This window comes from Schistocerca cancellata, chromosome 4 (assembly GCF_023864275.1).
Source record: "Schistocerca cancellata isolate TAMUIC-IGC-003103 chromosome 4, iqSchCanc2.1, whole genome shotgun sequence".
Taxonomy (NCBI): domain Eukaryota; kingdom Metazoa; phylum Arthropoda; class Insecta; order Orthoptera; family Acrididae; genus Schistocerca; species Schistocerca cancellata.
Window position 1 is genome coordinate 402788481 of NC_064629.1, and position 24271 is coordinate 402812751.

Genomic DNA, 24271 nt, shown 5'->3' on the forward strand with positions numbered 1-24271 from the left:
CCAGTCCCTAAGCGGAGAAAATCTGAGCGGGCCCCTTGGCGTGGCATTCCACCGCGCTGACCACGTACCCCGCGCGGTCTAGGGCCTCTTGTCACGGTTCGCGCGGCTCCCCCCGTCGGAGGTTCGAGTCCTCCCTCGGGCATGGGTGTGTGTGTCGTACTTAGCGTACGTTAGTTTAAGTTAGACTAAGTAGTGCGTAAGCTTAGGGACCGATGTCCTCAGCAGTTTGGTCCCATAAGATCTTACTACAAATTTTCAACGAGCACATGCGCAAGACTGCTTTGTTGTTTTCCCGCTTTGAGCACTACATACATCACGTACGCAAAATGGCGACTTCTGAGAGTAACGAGTTTCGTGATCTGCAATTTTCTAAGAGTGAATGTATAACTTTACTTCAAATTGCGTTTCGTTCAAAGTTTTTGTCCCCCCATGTGCTGATGGTAACAACCAGGGATAAGAAGTTAGTTCGGAAAGCAAGTTTTGAAGTTTACTTGCCATGGACGACAGTGTGGAAGGTTTCAAGTAAACGTTTACATATGAGTTCACACCAGTAACAGTTGCTTTAAAGCAAGATGAATACGATGTGCTTTCTAACATTGCAAGTGAAGTGTTGGAGCGGGAAGATGACTTCCTTAATCGTGTGATGTTCAGCGATGAGGCGACTTTCCACATAAATGGGAGGGTAAATACCCACAATGTTCGTATCAGAGGATCAGGACATGCTCATGAACTTTTACAGTAGCAGAGATCCCCCAAGATAAAATGTTTTCTGCACTCTGTCCGAAGTCAACTGTACGTACTTTCTTTCCGCTGAAGCTGCCGCAACACGGGTGGCTTATGTGGATGTGTTGCAACAAGGCCCCCGCCCCCAATTAGAACCTGAAGACTTAATGTGCAACAAGATGGAGCCGCTCCCCATCGGCATATCTTTGCAAGAGAGTAATTGTGGATTGATCATAATGGTAAGTACGGCAGAGTTTTTTCTACTGGCCTCCACGTTCACCTGACCTCGCGCCACTTTTTCTTTGGGGCTTTGTAAAAGATCGTGTCTGTGCTCCGCCACTACGTAATGATTTGCGAGAGTTGACTCTCAGGATGAAAGAGGCTATTGCTTCCATTACTCTGGACTTCGTAACCAAAGTGTGGGACGAATTGGATTTTTCTTTGGGTGTGTGTCGAATAACTAAAGGAGGAAATATTGAACATCTGTAAGAAAAATTGTTAATGTACCATCAGTTTGATGTACGATTTGCTGTAAATGGTCTAAATTACTCTTACCGTATACCAGACAACGTGGGACGTTCTTCTGTAGGCCCCATGTCTTAAATCCAGGTATGTATACAAGATGACTGACTTCAGTTGCGTGCTATTAATGTTGTAGTCGTAGGATGCAACATTTTAGTCGTTTCGTGAAGTACGACATTTTAGATTTGAAGAATGTTGCCGATCTTTGCAGCACCTTGAAACCTTATTAAGCTCTGACTGGATATATTTTGCAGCTTTTTCAGATAGTAGGGTGTATTTAATTACAGATAACTGCATCAACTGCCAAATGTGTGAAATTATTTTGACTGTGAAGTTGTATTACAAATTGATGGCATGTGAAACAAACGATTGAGTATGGAGAGATACAAAGAACTGTACGGTTAGTGTTTCCTTGACTGGCTGGCAGCCTCGGCAGGCCGGGGGTGGACGCGCACGTGCGGCACGAGTCGGACGCAGCAGTGCTGCAGATCCAGTTCTTGGTGAACGAGGGCGCGCTCGTCACCGCCACCTCGGACGACAGTCTGCACCTGTGGAACTTCCGTCAGAAGAGGCCGGAGGTCGTACACAGCCTCAAGTTCCAGCGAGAGAGGTGAGTCTCAAAACCGTTTCCTTTCTTATGTTTTTTTTTGTTGTTTTTTTGCGGTGAAGAATCGTCCTAACAGTACTTGTATAAGACATTTATCCGACTGGGAGTCAAGGCGATAGGCGATAAATTCCTGTTTCGTAGAATGTGCTAGTCTGCTGACGAATCCACAACTGCACCTACTCTTGCACTTCTTCGTCTCATTAAAACCGACATCGACACATGGTTTTCTTCAGGTGGCGCAAGATGGGAGAATCAGGCGACGAAGGATCAGGGCTGTATGGAGGATGTTGCAGTATTTCCCAACCAAATCGCTGAAGCGTAACCGTCATGCGATGGGCAGGGTGGGGACGGACACTGTCGTGAGACAAAAAATGCTTCCGTCCAACAGCCTTAAAGGCCTGTCGCAGTTTTTGCAAAGTGTCTTCATAGCGCTGCGCATTGATAGTTGTTCCGCGCCTGAGGAACTATACGAAAAGGCCCCTGAAGTCGATGGCGGTGGTCATTATGACCTTACCGGAACTTGTCTGAATAGCGTTGGATATCTTTGGTCGACCGAAAACCATAATGCGGCATATGCAGAAAGATAAAAGCGCACGGACACACCGAAATGACTAGCGCCACTACAAACCCGAGTATGACCAATGTCAGAAATAATCGAAGATTAATTGCCACGGTATAAGCAAGTAGCATTAACTCAACTGCACCTTTGCTGTTTGACCAGGGAGGGAGCCGGATTCCAAGCAGAATTTAAGCAAAAACCTCGGACGCTGCTCATGAGGTCACTTCGTAATTTAATCTCTACTGCTTCCTTAAAACACTATCCCAATAGCTGGAAGTGCTCCCCAGAATCTCATTACTGTTGTTTTCCGCTTACGCGTTAACGTCACACACACTTGCAACAGCCGAGGAATTCTGCTATTGCAGAACATTGCCTTGGTACCAAGGCATTCATCCTAGGAATAAAACACTGATATTGTGGCGTGCAATTCCAGCTATAAGGATAGTGTTACTAAGGAATCAGATGAGATTAAATTAGCAAATGTCAATTCTGCTTGGTGTCCTGCTGTCTCCCTGGACAAATAGAGGTAATTCTACGTGCTCACTCGTTCGCAATTGATATTCACTTTCGATAACTGCTGATTTTGGTCGTCTTACGTTGCGTGGTGGCGACTCTCTCTCTCTCTCTCTCTCTCTCTCTCTCTCTCTCTCTGTGTGTGTGTGTGTGTGTGTGTGTGTGTGTGTGTGTGTGTGTGTTCTCTGTCCTTTTGCGTATGCCACATTATACAAATACATGGTTCTCGCTCGGCGTAGTCCGGCCTACCGAGACTTTATACACTGATCAGTCAGAATAATATGACCCTCGACCTACTGTCAATATAAGCCCGTCCATGCGATAGCAGAGTACCCTGGCGAGGAATGACTGCTAGTCAGACATAAGCATACAGCCGACGACCATTACATGTGCCAATGTTAGCACCACGACATCTGGAGCTGCGACTGAAATGGGCACGTCACCATCGGCACTGGACGTTGGCGCCGTGGCAGAGCGTTGCGTGGTCTGATGAATGCGGATATCTTCATCATCATGTCTATGGGAGCGCTCGAATCCGTCGTCTTCCAGGGGAACAGATCCTTGACAACTGTACTGCGGGACGGAGATCAGTTGGCGGTGGCTCCATTATGCTCTAGAGAACATTCACGTGGTCATCCATGGGTCCAGTGGAGCTCGTGCAAGGCACCACGACTGCCAAGGAGTGCCGTATACTGGTTGCAGACGACGTACACCCCTTCATGACGGCCGGCCGGTGTGACCGTGCGGTTCTAAGCGCGTCAGTTTGGAACCGCGTGGCCGCTACGGTCGCAGGTTCGAATCCTGCCTCGGGCATGGATGTGTGTGATGTCCTTGGGTTGGTTAGGTTTAAGTAGTTCTAAGTTCTAGGGGACTGATGACCTCAGTAGTTAAGTCCCATAGTGCTCAGAGCCATTTGAACCATTTTTGAACCTTCATGACGATAATCTTTTCCGGCGGCGGTGGCTTTTTCAACATGATAATGCGCCATATCACAGCGCCAGGAGTGTGATGGAGTAATTAGAGGAACACAGTGGCAAGTTCCAATTGATGTGCTGGTTCCCAACTCGCCAGAAGTGAACCCGATCAAACACATCTGGGATGTGATTGAACGTGACGTCAGAGCTTATCGCCCTCTTCCCGGAATTTACGGGAATTAAGTGACTCGTATGTGCAGACGTAGTGATAACTCCCTCCAGCGACGTAGCAAGGCCTCATTGCTTTCACACTATGACGCGTCGCCGCTGTTATCCATGCCAAAGGTGGAAATACCGGCTATTAGGTAGGTGGTCATAATGTTCTGGCTGATCAGTGTATTTCCTTACATAGCGCGCTCTCGTTGCATTGCTCCTTGAAAATGACGGAGTTTTCTGCTGTCGAAATGTCGGCGGTTGTCTAAGACGCCACTCAGCTGCATTCCCTTACGTTGCTGGAACAAAAATGTCTTCATTAGCTCAAAGATGGGAGATGAGTTGAGGCGATGCTGAAAAAAATGTGATATCCCTGATTTATACGGGCGAAACATATAATCACATTCTAATATCCCAGCACTTGCGAGATACGGAGAGCGACTTTGTACACGTAGTTCCATCACTAGCAGCCAGGAGCCGAGAGGGTACGTCAGTACGTCAGATAGGGAGACCCGTAAGTCCTTCACAGTGTACACACACACACACACACACACACACACACACACACACACACACGTACGTTACAGCGGCTGAACAATCAGTTCGTATCTCGCCTTTGGAGCCTTCATTACTCCGGTTATCGAATGCAACTGTTAACTCGCTTTCCTGGTCCTGGGCTTCGATTTGTTGACTGTGTGTTGTTGTGGAAGACGAATCTGGCTTTGTTCATCAGCACTGATTTAAGCTCAAGTTACTTGCGGCCTAAACGATCTCTCTCTGCGGCATTTTCAGCCATCTAATTTGTATCGACTTTGATTTCCACACGCTACGTTTTTAGTGGCAGTGTCCGGCCGCGACGCAGAACACATTGCATAAAACAGTTTATTTTATTATGCAGCTACTAACTATGTTTACGGAGCAGACCGACTTCGGTGCGTTATAGCACAATTTTCATAGGAAACAATTCATTTGTGTTTGTACAAGTACATCATAAAGGCAAGTGATGGTCAGCAAGATACTTGGACGTAATCCGTTGTCCACGTGTGCTCATGTAATGATTGTCTGTCTTCAGAATTTTGCAGTTAGCTTTCATTGTCGGTTCTTTTTACATTCTTTGATGCATGTTCTAGGATAATCATTTACAATTTGTCTAGGACCCATATAATCTCTTTGAGAGTTGTCAATGTCTAAATCATCTGATTTGGCGTAGATACACCTCTTGTACAGCCAGAAATCAATAGTTGGTGTAAAAAATCGTACTATAATGCTTCGAAAATAGTATGAAAATTAACAGATTTAGTAGCTGCGTGGTGCTTTATTTCGTGCCTGCGGGACTAGCGCATTCCAGCACACTGTGGAAAAACCTCAACATGACTCACATTCCAGTGAAGGAAAAACTGGTTTGTCTGCAAGGTCTTGAGACATACCTAAGTGCAAAGAGTACGGCCAAAGTCATTAATACTGTAGCCACGCAAGTATTTAATTACTAATTTCGTGTAATCATGTTAAGCGATACTGATCGCCGCTACTGCAACCTGAAGCCATCGATAAGATCAATCACACTTCAGAGTTACATGGGTGACAAATATTATGTGTACATCAACAAGGAAAATAAAAACTGAATACTTCATTTGATAGATTTTTCCTTCTGGAAATATAGTGTCGTCGTGGCACCGTACGGTGTGTCCGGCAGAAAATGGAACATTACTGCATCTCAGCCAAGAAGAAACACACACTGTCTCTACTGAGAAGCGGGATACAAACGCAGGGATAGTAAAATCGTTCAAAGTTAGTCTCAAGAAATCGGCCGAGAAAAAGCGTACGCGTAAGCATCTAATCATTGGTTGCCCACGAGGCAGTTATTCCTTGAAATTGAGGGTTTTATACTGGCTATGTAAGAAGTGCAGCGAAATAATGAAAAGACAATGGTAGGTGATACAACAAACAACAGATGGGAAAATCTAAAACAGACTTTAACAACTGCGGCAAAGTACGCAGTTGGTTGATCAAAAGACTGAATCAAGGAAACGAAAGCCCAGTGACCATTAACCACATAATATTAACAGAACAGAGAAGAAAATATAAACGTGAAGCAGAATAAAATAGACAAAGAACCATTGTTTTCAGACAATCACAAGAAGCCGTAGAATAGTTCGAAGCCTTATGTTAGGCAATTAATGAAAACTATACATGAGGAAACCTAGAAAAGGCACACAAATAGGTATGGAAACATTCGTAAAAAGCAAACGCAAACATCTCTGAACGCTCCAAGGATATAAGAATTCTTGGAGAAAAGTGAGGCTACATTACTAGAGGATGGAAAAAATACTAAGTTTGAGTTTTAGCTGGAACAATTAAAAGAAATAGAAGTTGTTGCAGTCAGACTGGGTCCTAAAATTATGAACTGCAAAAGCATTAAATAATCAGAAAAAACTTAATGGTATTTATAGCGTCCCATATTAAATGCTGTATTAGACCCAGAAACTAAGCATCTGATAGTAGTTTTGTATTAAAAGAACTGGTCATAATCACAGAAGAATTTTTATAAAGATTACCGTTATAATTGCTACAAAGAAGAGCAAATCAGTTACATGTGGAGGCTATAGGAGTTGAAGCATTCAAATTAAGGCTTAGAAAAAATTAATAATAATAATAATAATAATAATAATAATAATAATAATAATAATAATAATATACGAACGACGGCCGCTGGTGGCCGAGCGGTTCTGGCGCTGCAGTCTGGAACCGCGCGACCGCTACGGTCGCAGGTTCGAATCCTGCCTGGGGCATGGATGTGTGTGTTGTCCTTAGGTTAGTTAGGTTTAAGTAGTTCTAAGTTCTAGGGGACTTATGACCTCAGCAGTTTAGTCCCATAGTACTCAGAGCCATTTGAACCATTTGAATAATATACGAACACATCAAGAACAATATTGAAGGTAATTTAGCTGAAGACCCAATTCGTCTTCCGATAAGGCAGTGCAACTCAAGAAAGCTTTAGAATCAAGAGAGAGATTTGTTTTGCTTTCGTAGACATCAGTAAAGCTTCAGACACTGTCAACTAGCACAAACGAAGGGGAATTAAAAAAAAAAAAGTCACACTCGACCCGCAAAGGGGAACCCATAACCCATGTCTTTTATTGCAGATTAAGATTCTACTGCAAAATCAACTTAAGTTTTTGTCTGAAGCATTTTCTTCATTTCGCCACAGATGGGGCTGTAATCGAAGGAATAAAAGTGGGTGCACAGTAGTAATTTACGACGTGTTACGCTGTGGCCCTTGAATATCCAGTGGCACGTGGGAGCTACCTCCATGTTACGAGGGTAGGGCGGGCCAACATTTCATAACTTCTAGTTGTTTATCTCGTTTGCAACGTTGTGTTATTCCGACATACCGAACAGTTGACTTACTCGACACGCCGCCGTGACCATGTAGCGAACTACGACGTATCATATAACAGCAATACACTGCCACCGTAGCTCACGTATCGCGCAGACGTAGAATAGATAGCGGCTCTAAACATTACAGAACTTGCACAGTGTTTTTTGACTGCACACCTACCTATCATTTGGAGAACAAATGTGCAAGTAGACGATGAATGTTTCAACCATAGAAGAAAAAATTGAAATGATCCTGATTTACGCAAAATGTAGGAGAAATGAGGAGGCTGCTGTTCCTTTATATGCCGAGCGTTTTCCAGAGAAAGCTCGCTGTCGTTCGTTCTTTTACACGGTTGTAAACGCCGTAATGTCTGATGGCTGCGTACAGACCTGTAAAAAGAAACAAAGCAAATGTGTTGCAGGAGACACTAATGAAACAGCTGTACTAGCGGCAGTGCACCACAACCCACGGATAACCGCCCGGCAATTACATCGCGATTCAGGCATGTCTGTAGGTAGTATTGTCACAACACTGTATCGTTATACGTATCATACATACTTGTCTAGTGTGTAGCGTTGCTGTCTCTGGATCACGGGGTCCCGGGTTCGATTCCAGGCCGGGTCGAGGATTTTCTCTGCCCGGGGAAAGGATGTTTGTGTTTCCTCGTCGTTCCATCATCATTCGTGAAAGTGGCTAGATTGGACTGTGTACACCAGGTTACGGCAAGCTGATCATCAACGTCCTTGGTCGGTTACGTATGATGTGGCATCCTGGGGAACAAACTGATTGTTCCGTGTTTTATCGACGGCACGTTAAATGAACGCAAATATCGAACGTTTTTGGAACAGGATCTTACCGGTACTACTGCAGGATGTTGCCCTGGACATTCGACAACGTATGTGCTTTCAGCATGAAGGTTGTCCAGCACATTACGCAACTGAAGCACAGGAGGTATTAGACTGTGTTTACACTGGTCGGTGGATCGGCTGAGATGGTCCTATTAAATGGTCCGCTAGGTCGCCGGATTTGACGGCACCGGATTTCTTCCTGTGTGGTATTTAAAAGATATGGTGTACCAGCAAGTGCCAACAGGCTGTGAAGACATGGTCGACAGCATCAGAAACGCCTATGCTGACATTCCCGCAAATACGCTTCTGTCCTGTGTACGGTCATTTGAAAAGCGGATCAGTAACAAGGGGAGGTCACGACTTCAAACTTTGTACACGTTTCGTAGGCCATTAAAACAACGTAATGTGCAAGTAATAAGGTGCACTACTGTGGCAGTTCCGAGAAAATCGCAAGAGAAGTTCTACGCGTCTGTTATGTAATTGATGTACGTATCTGTGCGTAGGTGCCAGACGTTGGAGTTCATCGTGATCAAGTGGTTAGCGTTAGAGGTTCTTATGATGAACTTATGTGAGGCGGCGGTTCGACTCATTTCTGTAGTACAGTGGAACTCTGCGATATTGCACCTACGCTATTCCAAGGCTAGAGTCCTCCCTCGTGTGTGTGTGTGTGTGTGTGTGTGTGTGTGTGTGTGTGTGTGTGTGTGTGTGTGTGTGTGTGTGTGTGTTTTGTATAAGCCTAGGGACCGATGACCTCCACAGGTCCCATAGAACCTTACAACAAAACAAATTTCTTAAAGGAATCTCTAGTTGCCAGAAAAGGCAAACACATTGCCAGACTCTTTGCGACGGTTCAGACTGGCGTCCGGCCATCCTGATTTAGGTTTTCCGTGATTTCCCTAAGTCGCTTCAGGCAGATGCCGGGATGGTGCCTTTGAAAGGGCGCAGTCGACTTCCTTCCCCATCCCTCAATAGTCCGATGCGACCAATGGCCTCGGTGTTTGGTCCTTTGCCTCAAATCAACCAACCAACTCACTCACTCTGCGAGATATTGCAGTTGTACAATTCATCCATTATTCATGGTGGGGGAGGGCGGAGGGAAGGTCGTTTTAGCTATCTTTTTCTCATGTATGCGTGGGGACTAAAACAACGTAACAGCAACTACGATAATCTTTCTCGGACACACAAATACGCGCGCGCGTGCGTGCACATAATCGACTGTGCAATTCTTCACTGCCCGTAAGGTATGTGCGGACGCTTCTACATGACAGTCTTAAGTAGGGGTTGTTTTGATGTATGGTTGCATAAGATCATAAGATGCCGGTATGGGATGGGCCTTAACTACATTGTTTACGACACTGACAGCTTCAGCAAAAAAAAAAAAAAAAAAAAAAAAACTGCGAATAGCCGTCACCGAAAGCTTTGTGTACTCCACTTCGTTTGTGCTGTGCTTGGTCGATATCAATATTGGTCTGTCGCGGGTTTCGAATACAGCTTTTACAGCACCAGATGGGATCAGCGATCCATATGATAGTTATGTCAGTTGTGCATTCCCAGGAGCACAGTACACGCACGTAGGTTGCCGGCCTATTGAGAGGGAGGCGGGGCTTGTTAACAACCCCTGCCGCCCCCTCCCCCTCCCACCTGCTCACAGTCTGCTCTTCGCCCGTCGACCGGCCTAAGTCCTTGTTTGTTTGTGTATGCGGCCGACTGACAGAATAGTGTCCAATACAACATGAGTGCCAATAGTACCAGAAATAATAGAGCGTTCATAAATGAGAACTTGTAATCTGGATTTTGGGAAACAAATTTAATCAAATTACCAACTTAAAACTGAAAGTTTGTGACTGAACCGTAATCGAACCCTTCCTGTTTCTACCCCCTGGATGATCTCATTTTACCCCGCAGGGGATAATTACCCCCAAGGCTGGGAACCACAGGTCTGAACTTAGCCCTCATAGCAGCGCATGGCTTACTGACATTTCAGATCCAGATAACAGTTTGATGCAGACAAAAAAATAAATAAATATTCTGAACTGGTGCAATCATTACAGACAGCATGGCATCGTTGGTTATCGGGGCTCAGTTCGAAGCAGGACTCACCACTGAAGACAATTCTACTCCAGCTAATGAGATTCCAGACCGAAGACGTACACTGTCATCAAAAGTATCCGGACACCCCCCAAAACATAAGTTTTTCATATTAGATGCATTGTGCTGCCACCTATTGCCAGGTACTCCGTATCAACGACCTCAGTAGTCATTAGACATCTTGAGAGAGCAGGACGGAGCCGGCCGGAGTGGCCGAGTGGTTCTATGCGCTACAGTCTGGAACCGCGCGACCGCTACGGTCGCAGGTTCGAATCTTGCCTCGGGCATGGATGTGTGTGATGTCCTTAGGTTAGTTAGATTTTCAATTAGTTCTAAGTTCTAGGGGACTGATTACCTCAGATGTTAAGTCCCATAGTGCTCAAAACCATTGGAACCATTTTTGAAGAGCAGAATGGGGCGCTCCGCGGAACTCAGGGACTTCGAACGTGGTCCGGTGATTGGGTGTCATTTGTGTCATACGTCTGTGCGCGAGGTTTCCAAATGCCTAAGTCCACCATACAGTGGTAGTCCATAACATAGTGAAGTGGAAACGTGAAGGGACACGTGCAGCAGAAAAGCGCACAGGCCGACCTCGTCTGTTGACTGACAGAGACCGCCGATAGTTGAAGAGGGTCGTAATGTGTAATAGGCAGACATTTATACAGACCATCAAATAGGAATTCCAAACTGCATCAGGATCCACTGCAAGTACTATGACGGCAGTCCGATGGCAGGTCCGTATGGCGAATGCCCGGTGAACGTCATCTGCCAGCGAGTGTAGTGCCAAGAGAAAAATTCTAAGGCGGTAATGTTAAGGTGTGGTCGTGTTTTTCATGTTGCACCCCTTGTTGTTTTGCGTGGCACTATCATAGTACCTTCTTGCTTCGCCCTTTTGAAGAACAATTCGGGGATGGCGATTGCATCTTTCAACACGATCAAGCACCTGTTCATAATGCATGGCCTGTGGCAGAGTGGTTACACGACAATAACATCCCTGTAATGGACTATCCTGCACAGATTCCTGACCTGAATCCTATAGAACACCTCCGTGATGTTTTGGAACGCTTCGTGCCAGGCGTCACCGACCGACATCGATACCACTCCTCAGTGCAGCAGGCTGCCATTCCCCAAGAAACCTTCCAGCACCTGATAGAACGTATGCCTGCGAGAGTGGAAGCTGTCATCAAGGGTAAGGGTGGGCCAAGACCATACTGAATTCCAGCATTACCAATGTAGGGCGCCACGAACTTGTAAGTCATTTTTAGCCAGGTGTCCAGATACTTTTGATCACATAGTGTATCTGGCCACGCCCCAGACAGCGGTAGGATACCAACCTGACTGTCGTTCACCGTACGGCCCAGCAACCAGGGGTAACGGTTGGGTTCCATTTGTTTCCGTAGGAGAACCCCTTCTGTTGTCATGCGCGCTACCGATACCGCACAGACCTACTTCGACGATATTCTGCACCCCGTTTTATTGCCATTAATGGCAAGCTGCCCAGAGATTTCATGTCAGTATGATGATGTCCGCCAGTACATGGTACCATGTACCATGCTACCATGGCCACGAAGGTCGCCCAGACCTTTCCCCAAGTGAGGACGTCTGGAGCATTATGGTCAGCGCCCTCCAACCAGTTCAGGATTTTGATGATCGAACGCGCCATTTGGATATGCTATCCCTCAGGACGACATCCATAAGTTCTATCAATCAATGCTAAACCAAATAATTGCTTGCATTCAATTTTTCTGCTACTGGAAGTGTGTGTGTGTGTGTGTGTGTGTGTGTGTGTGTGTGTGTGTGGTTGTTTGTACATGTACATCACATCTACATATTTCCAACCCATTCGAATAATTCCTTCGTGGTGCGTCGTTTTTTCCCCCCTTACTGTATCTGAGTAATTTGAAATCTAAGTACTGATTGTGAACATAAGGGAGATGACGAATCAAATGCCGGTAATCACGGATGGATTGTGAGAATTATTAATAAGCTGATAAATTTGATTAGCTGTTTTCACCCTGGTACATAATTTTTCCACCAGTATTCCCAGGATAAAGCAGTTACTGCAGTGGTCTGCAAAATTTTCAGTTTTCTGGAAGCCAAATTAGTAAAGTAGTCCTGATATGATGGGTCTGTTGAAATGGTAGACTTCAGCCGTTACGTTCAAATTTCGTTCAAAATCACGCTTCCGCTTAGGGAGACGTTGGAGTACACGTTTGACGCCCTTACATTACATTACATTAACACTTGTTCCATGTATCATGAACAAATTTCTTAATGATGTGGAACGTGTCAGTTTAACACATTATTATATTGCAATTGCTACTTCACATCTAGAAATTCATCTATTGAGTAGAAGTTGTGATTCAGAAGTCACACTTTTAGTGTTTTTTGGTAAATGGCCAAAGACTTTTCTGGCAGCATAATTCACCCCTTTCTGTGCCAAAGTCAGTTTTAACCCAAAGTAGTGAAGATAATCCTTTCTTCTAGTGTTGTAGCTATGCACTTTGCTATTGTTTTTCAATTGGTATGGATTATTAACAACAAATTTCGTAAGTCAATATATGTATTGCGAAGGTACTGTGAATATCTCTAAAACCTTAAATAAATGTCTGCAAGGTGATATTGGGTGGGCTCCAGCTATTATTCTGATCATGCGCTTTTGTGCAATGAATACTTTCTCTCTTAATGATGAATTACCCCAAAATGTGATGCCATATGAAGGCAGTGAATGAAAATAGGCGTAGTGGGCCGATTTACGGATACGTTTATCACCAAAATTTGCACTAACCCCAATAGGTATAAGTAGCTGAACCTGAGCGTTTCAGCAGATCGTCAGTGTGTTTCTTCCAATTCTATTTCTCATCAGTGCACACATTCAGAAATTTTGAATATTCTGCTTTAGCAACAGACTTCGGTTAAGAGTCTACACTGATAAGTCAATATATTATGATCACCTGCTTAATAGCTTGTTTGCCCGTCTCTGTAACGAAATACATCACTGATTCTGCGTAACAGGGATCCGACACTTTGTTGATCGGTTTGTGGAGGTATGTGGCATTAGATGTCTACGCACAGATCATGCAATTCGCGTAAATGCCGGGTCGCTGATGTGCGTAAGCGGTGATGGCGACAGATAGCGACCCAGACGGGTTCCGTAGGATTTACATGTGGTTGCCAAGACATCAATGTGAGTTCACTATAATGCTGCTCAAACCACTGTAGCACGGTTCTGGCTCCGAATGGTTGAAATGGCTCTGAGCACTATGGGACTTAACATCTCAGGTCAGCAGTCCCCTAGAACTTAGAACTACTTAAACCTAACTAACCTAAGGACATCACACACATCCATGCCCGAGGCAGGATTCGAACCTGCGACCGTAGCAGTCGCGCGGCTCCGGACTGAAGCGCCTAGAAGCGCTCGGCCACCGCGGCCGGCTGTTCTGGCTCAGAGACACCGACAATTATACTGCTGAAAGATAACATTGCCGTCGGGGAAGGCATCTGGCATGAAGGTTCGCAGCTGTAAGCTTGTCCTCGATTACTACCACAGGTCTCACGCAAGCCCCAGAGAATGTCTCCCATAGTTTACTGCTGCTCCCACCAGTCTGCGTCCGTGAGGCGCTGCACGTTTCGAGTCGCCGTTCACCTCGATGATGACGTTTGTGGTGACGACCAGCGAACTAATGTAACAAAAGTGTGATTGACCCGAGGAGCCGACGGTCGAATCCCGATGGTCCCATGCCCATTGCAGTCGTAATCGACGATGTCGTTGGGTCAACACGTGAACACACAGTGGTGGTCTGCTGCGGTGCTCCATATTAAACAATGTACAATGAATCGTGTGCCCCGAAACACTTGCGCATGCACCAGTACTGTCCTCTTTCGGCAGAGATGCCACGGATCACTGTGTATCCTTCATTACAGAGCATACAGGCCTCCGAACCCCACGTTTGTGAAATATCGTGGAGATCCAACCATTTACCGCCTTAGTGGTAGTTTCACTGTCGTTCTACCTCTTTCCGTAAATGCTCGTGATAGTAGCATGTCAGCATTTGAACAGCTTCGAGATGCTCTTTCACAGGCTGTGCGTAATAATAATAATAATAATAATAATAATAATAATAATAATAATAATAATAATAATAATAATCCACCCCGTGGAGGCCCGGGAAAAGAATAGGCCTCCGGTATGTTCTGCCAGTCGTAAAAGGCGACGAAAAGAACAAACCACTAATAGGGCTAACCCCCCTTTTAGTGTGATTAGTTGGTTCAGGACAGAACTAAAGAAGCCTCGGACAAGCGCCGTCATGGTCGGGGACGACGCTTGAACCATATGCCCGTCCACAATAATAACGACACTGCTAGCCACACGGAAAATGATTTAAATCCAAATAGAAATGTTTTGCAGGATACGCTTCCTGCAACCACTCTAGAAGGAAAACAAAGCCAGAGGATGAGATGGTCAGATGAAGTTATCTGACACCTCATGTTCTGTTATTACCAAGCACCAAACTTAGGAACCAACACAACTGGATACAGATCACAAGTATACACAACATTTATTACCAGATACCCAGAATTGAAATTTTTAACAGAACAACAACTAGCTGATCCGATTCGTGTAATAATCGAAAATAACAGGATACCCCAGTCAGAATTAGAAAACATCACACAACAAGTACAACAAATACTGGAACAAAATAATGTGCAATCAGAAGAAGAAGAAAATACAGTAATGTACTCAAACAACCAAAGACCAACACGCATCAATTAAACAATCAGAGGAAAACGAAACCTTAAGACAGCCACCAGAACAAGCACAAATAGAACATGAAGTGACACACGGGTTAGATATAGAAGAGAAATTTCAGTTGACATATATAGAATACAAAGACACAAATACAGACATTAGACCATTCTTGCATAGACCACCAAATAACCCACAAGTCGAAACAACAACAACACCTATCAACACAATCATACACAACAAAATAAATGAAAATACAACTATGGAAGAGTTACAACTACTGGTTTATGTAGGAGCACTCACTACACTAAACATACACACTAGGCAGAGATCAGAACCAACCAACACACAGAAGAAACCCACAAAACCAGCATGGGAACACAGGCTACAGATCAGAATAGAAAAACTGAGAAAAGACATCGGACAGCTAACACAATTTATAAGAAATGAAATATAAGACAAAAAACGAAAAAGGTTAGGTAAAATCTCTCAACAAGAAGCGATAGAGCAATTAGATGAAAAGAAGCAGAAATAACAAGCATTGGCCAAACGACTTAGAAGATACAAAAAAAGTGAAAATAGAAGGAAACAAAACCAAACATTCAACACAAACCAAAAGAAATTTTACCAGACAATAGATAACACACGCATTAAAATAGACAATCCACCAAGCATAACAGACATGGAATACTTCTGGAGCAACATATGGTCAAACCCGGTACAACATAACAGGCATGCACGGTGGATACAAGCAGAAACAGACACATACAAGATGATACCACAAATGCCTGAAGTGATAATTTTGCAACATGAAGTCACCCGAGCAATTAATTCTACACACAATTGGAAAGCCCCTGGAAATGATAAAATAGCAAATTTCTGGCTAAAGTTCACCTCAACACATTCACATCTAACTAAATTATTTAACAATTACATTGCAGACCCATACACAGTCCCTGATACATTACACATCGAATAACTTATCTGAAACCTAAAGATCAAGCAGACACAGCAAACCGAGCAAAATATCGCCCCATGACATGCCTACCAACAATATACAAAATATTAACTTCAGTCATTACACAGAAATTAATGACGCATACAACACAGAACAAAATTATAAATGAAGAACAAAAAGGCTGCTGCAAAGGAGCACGAGGATGTAAAGAGCAACCGATAATAGATGCAGAGGTGACATATCAAGCTAAAACTAAACAAAGGTCGCTGCACTACGCATACATTGATTACCAAAAAGCTTTTGATAGTGTACCCCACTCATGGTTACTACACATATTGGAAATATACAAAGTAGGTCCTAAATTAATGCAGTTCCTAAACATAGTAATGAAAAATTGGAAAACCACACTTAATATCCAAACAAATTCAAATAATATCACATCACAGCCAATACAGATTAAGCGTGGAATATACCAAGGAGACTCATTAAGTCCTTTCTGGTTCTGCCTTGCTCTGAACCCACTATCCAACATGCTAAATAATACAAATTACGGATATAATATTACTGGAACATACCCACACAAAATCACACATTTGCTATACATGGATGATCTAAAACTACTGGCAGCAACAACTCAACCAATTACTGAAGATAACAGAAGTATTCAGCAATGATATAAAAATGGCTTTTGGAACAGACAAATGTAAGAAAAATAGCATAGTCAACGGAAAACACACTAAACAACAACTTATTGGATAACCACAGCGTCTGCATAGAAGCGATGGAAAAAACAAATGCCTATAAATATCTAGGATACAGGCAAAAAATAGGAATAGATAACACAAATAAACTCCTGGAAATTGAAATAAGAACACCGTGAATTCATTGTCCCAGGAAGGGGAAACTTTATTGACACATTCCTGGGGTCAGATACATCACATGATCACACTGACAGAACCACAGGCACATAGACACAGGCAACAGAGCATGCACAATGTCGGCACTAGTACAGTGTATATCCACCTTTCGCAGCAATGCAGGCTGCTATTCTCCCATGGAGACGATCGTAGAGATGCTGGATGTAGTCCTGTGGAACGGCTTGCCATGCCATTTCCACCTGGCGCCTCAGTTGGACCAGCGTTCGTGCTGGACGTGCAGACCGCGTGAGACGACGCTTCATCCAGTCCCAAACATGCTCAATGGGGGACAGATCCGGAGATCTTGCTGGCCAGGGTAGTTGACTTACACCTTCTAGAGCACGTTGGGTGGCACGGGATACATGCGGACGTGCATTGTCCTGTTGGAACAGCAAGTTCCCTTGCCGGTCTAGGAATGGTAGAACGATGGGTTCGATGACGGTTTGGATGTACCGTGCACTATTCAGTGTCTCCTCGACGATCACCAGTGGTGTACGGCCAGTGTAGGAGATCGCTCCCCACACCATGATGCCGGGTGTTGGCCCTGTGTGCCTCGGTCGTATGCAGTCCTGATTGTGGCGCTCACCTGCACGGCGCCAAACACGCATACGACCATCATTGGCACCAAGGCAGAAATGACTCTCATCGCTGAAGACGACACGTCTCCATTCGTCCCTCCATTCACGCCTGTCGCGACACCACTGGAGGCGGGCTGCACGATGTTGGGGCGTGAGCGGAAGACGGCCTAACGGTGTGCGGGACCGTAGCCCAGCTTCATGGAGACGGTTGCGAATGGTCCTCGCCGATACCCCAGGAGCAACAGTGTCCCTAATTTGCTGGGAAGTGGCGGTGCGGTCCCCTACGGCACTGCGTAGGATCCTACGGTCTTGGCGTGCATCCGTGCGTCGCTGCGGTCCGGTCCCAGGTCGACGGGCACGTGCACCTTCCGCCGACCACTGGCGACAACATCGATGTACTGAGGAGACCACACGCCCCACGTGTTGAGCAATTCGGCGGTACGTCCACCCGGCCTCCCGCATGCCCACTATACGCCCTCGCTCAAAGTCCGTCAACTGCACATACGGTTCACGTCCACGCTGTCGCGGCATGCTACCAGTGTTAAAGGCTGCGATGGAGCTCCGTATGCCACGGCAAACTGGCTGACACTGACGACGGCGGTGCACAAATGCTGCGCAGCTAGCGCCATTCGACGGCCAACACCGCGGTTCCTGGTGTGTCCGCTGTGCCGTGCGTGTGATCGTTGCTTGTACAGCCCTCTCGCAGTGTCCGGAGCAAGTATGGTGGGTCTGACACACCGGTGTCAATGTGTTCTTTTTTCCATTTCCAGGAGTGTATTAAAGAAGAACGAAAAGAAAAATATAGACAACAACTAACAAAAATACTGAAAACAGGAAGAAACAAGACAAAAGCTATAAATACTTACGCTATACCAATATTGACCTACTCATTTGGCGTATTGAAATGGAGTACCACAGACCTAGAAGCACTCAATACACTTACACGACCACAATGCCACAAATATAGAATCCATCACATACACTCAGCAACAGAAAGATTCACATTAAGCAGAAAGGAAGGAGGAAGGCGATTTATCGACATAAAAAACCTACATTATGGACAGGTAGACAATTTAAGAAAATTCTTTATAGAACGAGTAGAAACTAGCAAAATACACAAAGCAATCACTCATACAAATACATCTGCTACACCACTGCAATTTCATAACCACTTCTACAACCCTTTAGATCACATAACATCAACAGATACGAAGAAAGTAAATTGGAAAAAGAAAACACTACATGGCAAGCACCCGTATCATCTAACACAGCCACACATCGATCAAGACGCATCCAACACTTGGCTAAGAAAAGGCAATATATACAGTGAGACAGAAGGCTTCATGATTGCAATACAGGATCAAACAATAAACACCAGATATTACAGCAAGCATATTATTAAAGATCCCAATACCACAACAGATAAATGCAGACTTTGCAAACAACAAATTAAAACAGTAGATCACATCACAAGCGGATGTACAATACTAGCAATTACAGAATACCCCAGAAGACATGACAATGTAGCAAAAATAATACATCAACAGCTTGCCTTACAACATAAACTAATAAAACAACACGTTCCCACATACAAATATGCACCACAAAATGTACTGGAGAATGATGAATACAAATTATACTGGAACATAACCATAATAACAGATAAAACAACACCACATAACAAACCTGACATCGTACTCACCAATAAAAAGAAGAATTTAACACAACTAATCGAAATATCCATACCCAATACAACAAATATACAGAAGAAAACGGGTGAAAAAATTGAAAAATACATCCAACTGGATGAGGAAGTCGTGGACATGTGGCATCAGGATAAAGTTGACATTATACCAATTATACTTTCAACTACAGGAGTCATACCACGCAATATCCACCAGTACATCAACGCAATACAGCTACATCCAAACTTATATACACAACTACAGAAATCTGTAATCATTGATACATGTTCAATTACCCGAAAGTTCCTAAATGCAATGTAACATACACCGTACAGTTAAAAGGAAGTCATGCTTGATCAAGGTCTGCGTCACTTTCCATTTTTAATTAGAAATAACGTCTGAGAAAAGGATGATATAATAATAATAATAATAATAATAATAATAATAATAATAATAATAATAATAATAATAATAATAATAATTAAATGCCGTTTGTGAAAGTGAGTGGGCAGATGTTCAGAGCAGTTCAGTGCCAGCAACTATTAACGGTCATATTAACATGTCTAATAAACTTATCGGCTGTGACTTGCCGCGTGAAATATGGGAAACGCCCGAAATAACGCGTACAAACTTCGGCAGAGGTGAGGCTTTACTGCTTAAATGGGGTTAACTGCTTACACCCTCATGTGACTGGAATGGAGCCTCAGAATATCTACATAGCGCAAGAGTGCCAGAAACGACCCTCTCTGGGTGACGCAATGGACTTGCAAAAATTAGCCTCAGCTGCGACAAGTGGATTGAGCAATCAGATATTAACTTCTATAGTTTAAGCTTGTATTTTACTTTTGACTATACTCTTCTTTGTCCTCTTATCAGTGAAATGTTGTTTATGGACAGTATTTTGCGTGATATTTGTACGTGCAATACGTAGAATGAAAAATATGTACACTTTAAAATATCCTAGACGATGATTTTTGGGATACTCGTTGCAAGAGCACACTAATCTGGATCAGTAAAAATTTGCGTTACACAGTTAGTTAGTGAAACTATTCACTTGGATCTCTTTTGGGAATGAGGATAGCTTCTTTATTTCTTCTGTAGCAGTTTCTTTACTGGAAAACTGGAAGATATTAGGCACGTAGTGCGTTATATCTGACAGTTATAATTCATCTGGCCAATTGTGCAATCCGATTTTCCAATATATCATAAAAAAAAAACTGCGTGATGGTACACTGACTTCCTGTGGTAAAGTGACGAGGTGCGGCCATAGACAGTATGCCCTTGTTGGTTGATCAGTGTTATGCTGTTTCTTAGAGAATTACACTGTCATCGGCAAATTTAAAAGTTTTTATTTTCTTATTGCATCAAGTAGACTTAGATTTCTTCGGAATCCAAACTGATCTTCCACGACTCACAAAAAAATTTATTTTGTTGTTAAAAACAAACTTCGCCGTTTGCAAATGTGCTGATTAATTATTAAAAAACAAAAAAATCAAATGAAATAGAACAGTTCTTTAGTTTGGCGGTTTGCGGTGTAGTTAATATCTCCAGAGGTAACTCAGATTGGTAAACTGGAGTTTAATCACTGCTGGCAACAGTTTGCAACCTCTCCCAATAACTGTGGTTCGCCGATTCCGTTTCCAGTTGCCGAGCTCGCCGTTATTGCTTCAGAGTAAATTGATACTCCGCCCTCAAATGAGATACTAGCACGTATGCGCCCGTTTGTGAAACATAGGTGCAGTCAACGATAAAGACTAATTAGTTCAATGTGACGCAGTGAACTGGGAGTTTCGAGGCTACCGGGGAACAAGAAACTCGTGATGTTATTGGTGTTCAGTTATTTAGCATTCATTTAATTCATGTTAACCTCATTGCACTAGCTCATCCTATTCACCAATCCATCCATTCACGCAGCATTAGACACCCATGGCTCTTCCAATTTCATGATTCGCTTCCTCGTTTGTGTGGTCTGCCTACATTTCTTCTCATAGTGAAGTTGCTTCAACAGATGCTCCTCTCATCGTCGTTTTCACAAGCTATAGCCAATGTTAGTAATATGCCGATGTCTCGTTTGCTACTGGATTTATATTTTCTTTTTCCCTTATTTTGTTTTTTGGGGTTGACCCAATAAATTACATCTTTTAGCAGTCCTAAAAAAATAAAATAAAAACCAGTTCATGTGGCCTAATATTTGTTCACATCAGCTCTGTGATCCCTGTAGTAATGTTACAACTATAATAATTCTATAAAATTTCTTTACATGTGTTCATATTCAAGGATTTTGTTTTCACGAAGGTGGTTTGTAGAAAGATGAATAAAAAATAACGTTTAACATTCTGTCGACAACGTCATTAGAACCAAAGTACAAGTTGGGACAGTGAAGAAAATAGGCCATGTCCTGCTCGAAGTATTCGTCCGCCGTCCGAAACAACGGAAGAATGATCGAATGGGGAACTGAATCTTGTTCCTTCAGAATGATAACTGTCGGCTATCACTTTCTCTTTATGGTATTCAAACACTGAAGACCTTGACTGTAAACAGTGTTAAGGAACAGAGTTACTGCTAGTAAAACGTGGTACGTGATTTACTTTATTCATATTAGTTGATAGTCCTATGATAAACCGAGAAACGGCATCTCTGTCTGTAATTTCAGATTGTCACAATCGTAACTTCATCAGGATGTGGGCATATAAAAGTGACAAAAACATGTAGTAACGTGAGGAAAATGCTTTTCAAGGACGATTTGTACAAACCCGCGGGTAATGTGGGTAATTAATACTCAGATCTAAATCACGAATATGTTCCTGAATGCAAATGTGCTTCAGAACTTGTTATTAATCAGGAATACGTGAATAATTATCCAAGAAAGGAAACAGTGTTGTGTCCGTTACCATCGTTTACATGAATTTGCATGACAGTCTAATGACGGAAATGTTAAGGGACATCTTAAATATTGTGTACATGTTGTAATAAGGCAAAAATAAAATTAGTTTTTACATTATTCCGAATCACTTATTAAGGTTGTTATGCATTATTATTGCAAAAATCTTAGTATCATAAACTGAAAGAACTCGGACCTTTAAAATTTGTAATGTTTCGTCAACCCATATTATGTGCACTATGTTTGCAAGTAAATAATGTTAAGTATTGTGTGGACACCCTATCTTGGCAGTTTTAAGTTAATAGTGTTTTGAATTATGGTTGCGTAATATACTGGTAGGTGTTGGAACTGAACCACCACTGCCAACCGCAGCAAACAGCTGCACTGTAGCCACTACCAAATGCTTTGTGTACACCAATTTGCCTTGTGTTGTAGATTGCGTGTTTTTTTTTCTAATTTCTAAATAAGTAAAGACTAATCCTGGTTCATAAAGGGATACTAATGCGACTCTCACCACAGCAAAATGAATCAGAGCGAGCACTGTGGTCGTTATGTCAGCGCTGTTTTCGTGGAAACACAGAACGCGGGCGTAGGATGGCAGCCCTACAAGCTGGAGGCGGGTCTTATTTCTCCGCCCCGCACCGCTCCTCTCCCCTTGGGCGGTCAAAATTCTCGTTTGTCCGCATAATACCCATTCACATCTTTTTTTAAATAAAATTTTGAATAGAATTTTTCGATTTTAAAAGAATGTCGTTACTCTAGACACATTTGAAAACAGTGACTTGTCTGAATAGAAGATCATAATGGGTGTGGTTAAAATAACTTATTTAGGAGATTTTATCGAAATTTTACAACGGAATTTCACAGAATCAACACCACGTCCCTTACCATCGTTTACAGCTGTGATCTTCATATACTACATTTTTTTCTTCAACAATTCTTTATTGAATATAATGAAAATTACACGCACACGCACACGCACACGCACAGACACACACACACACACACACATACACACACACATACACACACACGAGAGAATGGTGTTTTATATACACATCCTATTTTCCACGTAATATCCATCCGGTTTTATGGGCTTCCTGCAGTGCGAAACAGGGGCGTGTATGCCATGTCAGTACCAATCCTTGTCCTGGTGGCGGAGCCGGTGCTTCACTGTGTGAATCACTTCCAGATGCAGCGCCAACTGCCGAGTCGTAATGCGTCTGTCCTCTCGAATGACATCAGTTCGTTGCAACATGTCAGGTGTGACAGCCGAGCATGGTCTCCCCATCCGCTGCAAATCGTGGAGCTACGCCGAACCGCCTTCTGCGGCCCTATTCTATATCGTTCATACCGATCGGTGCAGTAGGTTAGTCTCGGTAGTGACGTCATTTTCAGTTCTTTGTCCGAATTTCCTATTCAGTGAGCTTCCGAGACGTGTTACCATACCGTCCTCCCGCCGATTTTTTCGACAACTGGATCGAGAGGTTTTGGATTTCGGTATGGCCCTGTCGTTCGGTTAGCTGTGGTTTATTTACACCTATAATTTGTCATTTTAAACATATTGAGCGGTTTTAGCTTTGGAATCAGTGATTGTGTTACTAAAGAATCACCACAAGTCATGTCCAGTTGGAAAGTGAGTTGATAATAGACTATTTTCCTTTGTTAGAAATATAGTTGGTTAGGTTGGGTTGTTACTCCTAACCTAACCTAACCTAACCTAACCGTTGTTACTGTGAATGATCATAACATCAAAAAAAGTTTTCGGTCAGTATTCTCTCAAAATACCTGTTATTTTTATGCCATTAAGAGTTTAAAGATGATTAAATATCAAGACATCGGCTCTGCTTACGTGTGTTACATGAGTGTTAGCTGAAATTACTAGTGACTTCGCGTACTCTTTGCCGCAAATGGTTTACTTACAAATTATCGAAACGTGTTTAAAATTTTCAAGTAAGAATGCAGAGGAATTATGTGAAGTCTGATAGAGAAAACCTTCCAAAATTTCATGCATTTACGTCTTTCGCCCGCATCATACGGCAACGAGGTCAGCCTGCGTCTCTTTCGAATGGAATTACATAAATAAAGCACCGACAGCATGCGAGTCGTAGTTGCGAAGTTGGTAAAGCAACGAACTGC

General features: G+C 43.3%; 1 protein-coding gene across 3 annotated transcripts in view; it reads left to right on the plus strand.

The window, feature by feature from the left end:
* LOC126183238 (syntaxin-binding protein 5) overlaps positions 1-24271 on the plus strand; it is a 976467-nt gene that overhangs the window by 409760 nt on the left and 542436 nt on the right. For all 3 annotated transcript variants that reach the window (XM_049925028.1, XM_049925029.1, XM_049925030.1), the window contains exon 3: positions 1673-1855. In XM_049925028.1, the coding sequence (XP_049780985.1) occupies positions 1673-1855 (183 nt within the window). The remainder of the gene's footprint in view (positions 1-1672; positions 1856-24271) is intronic.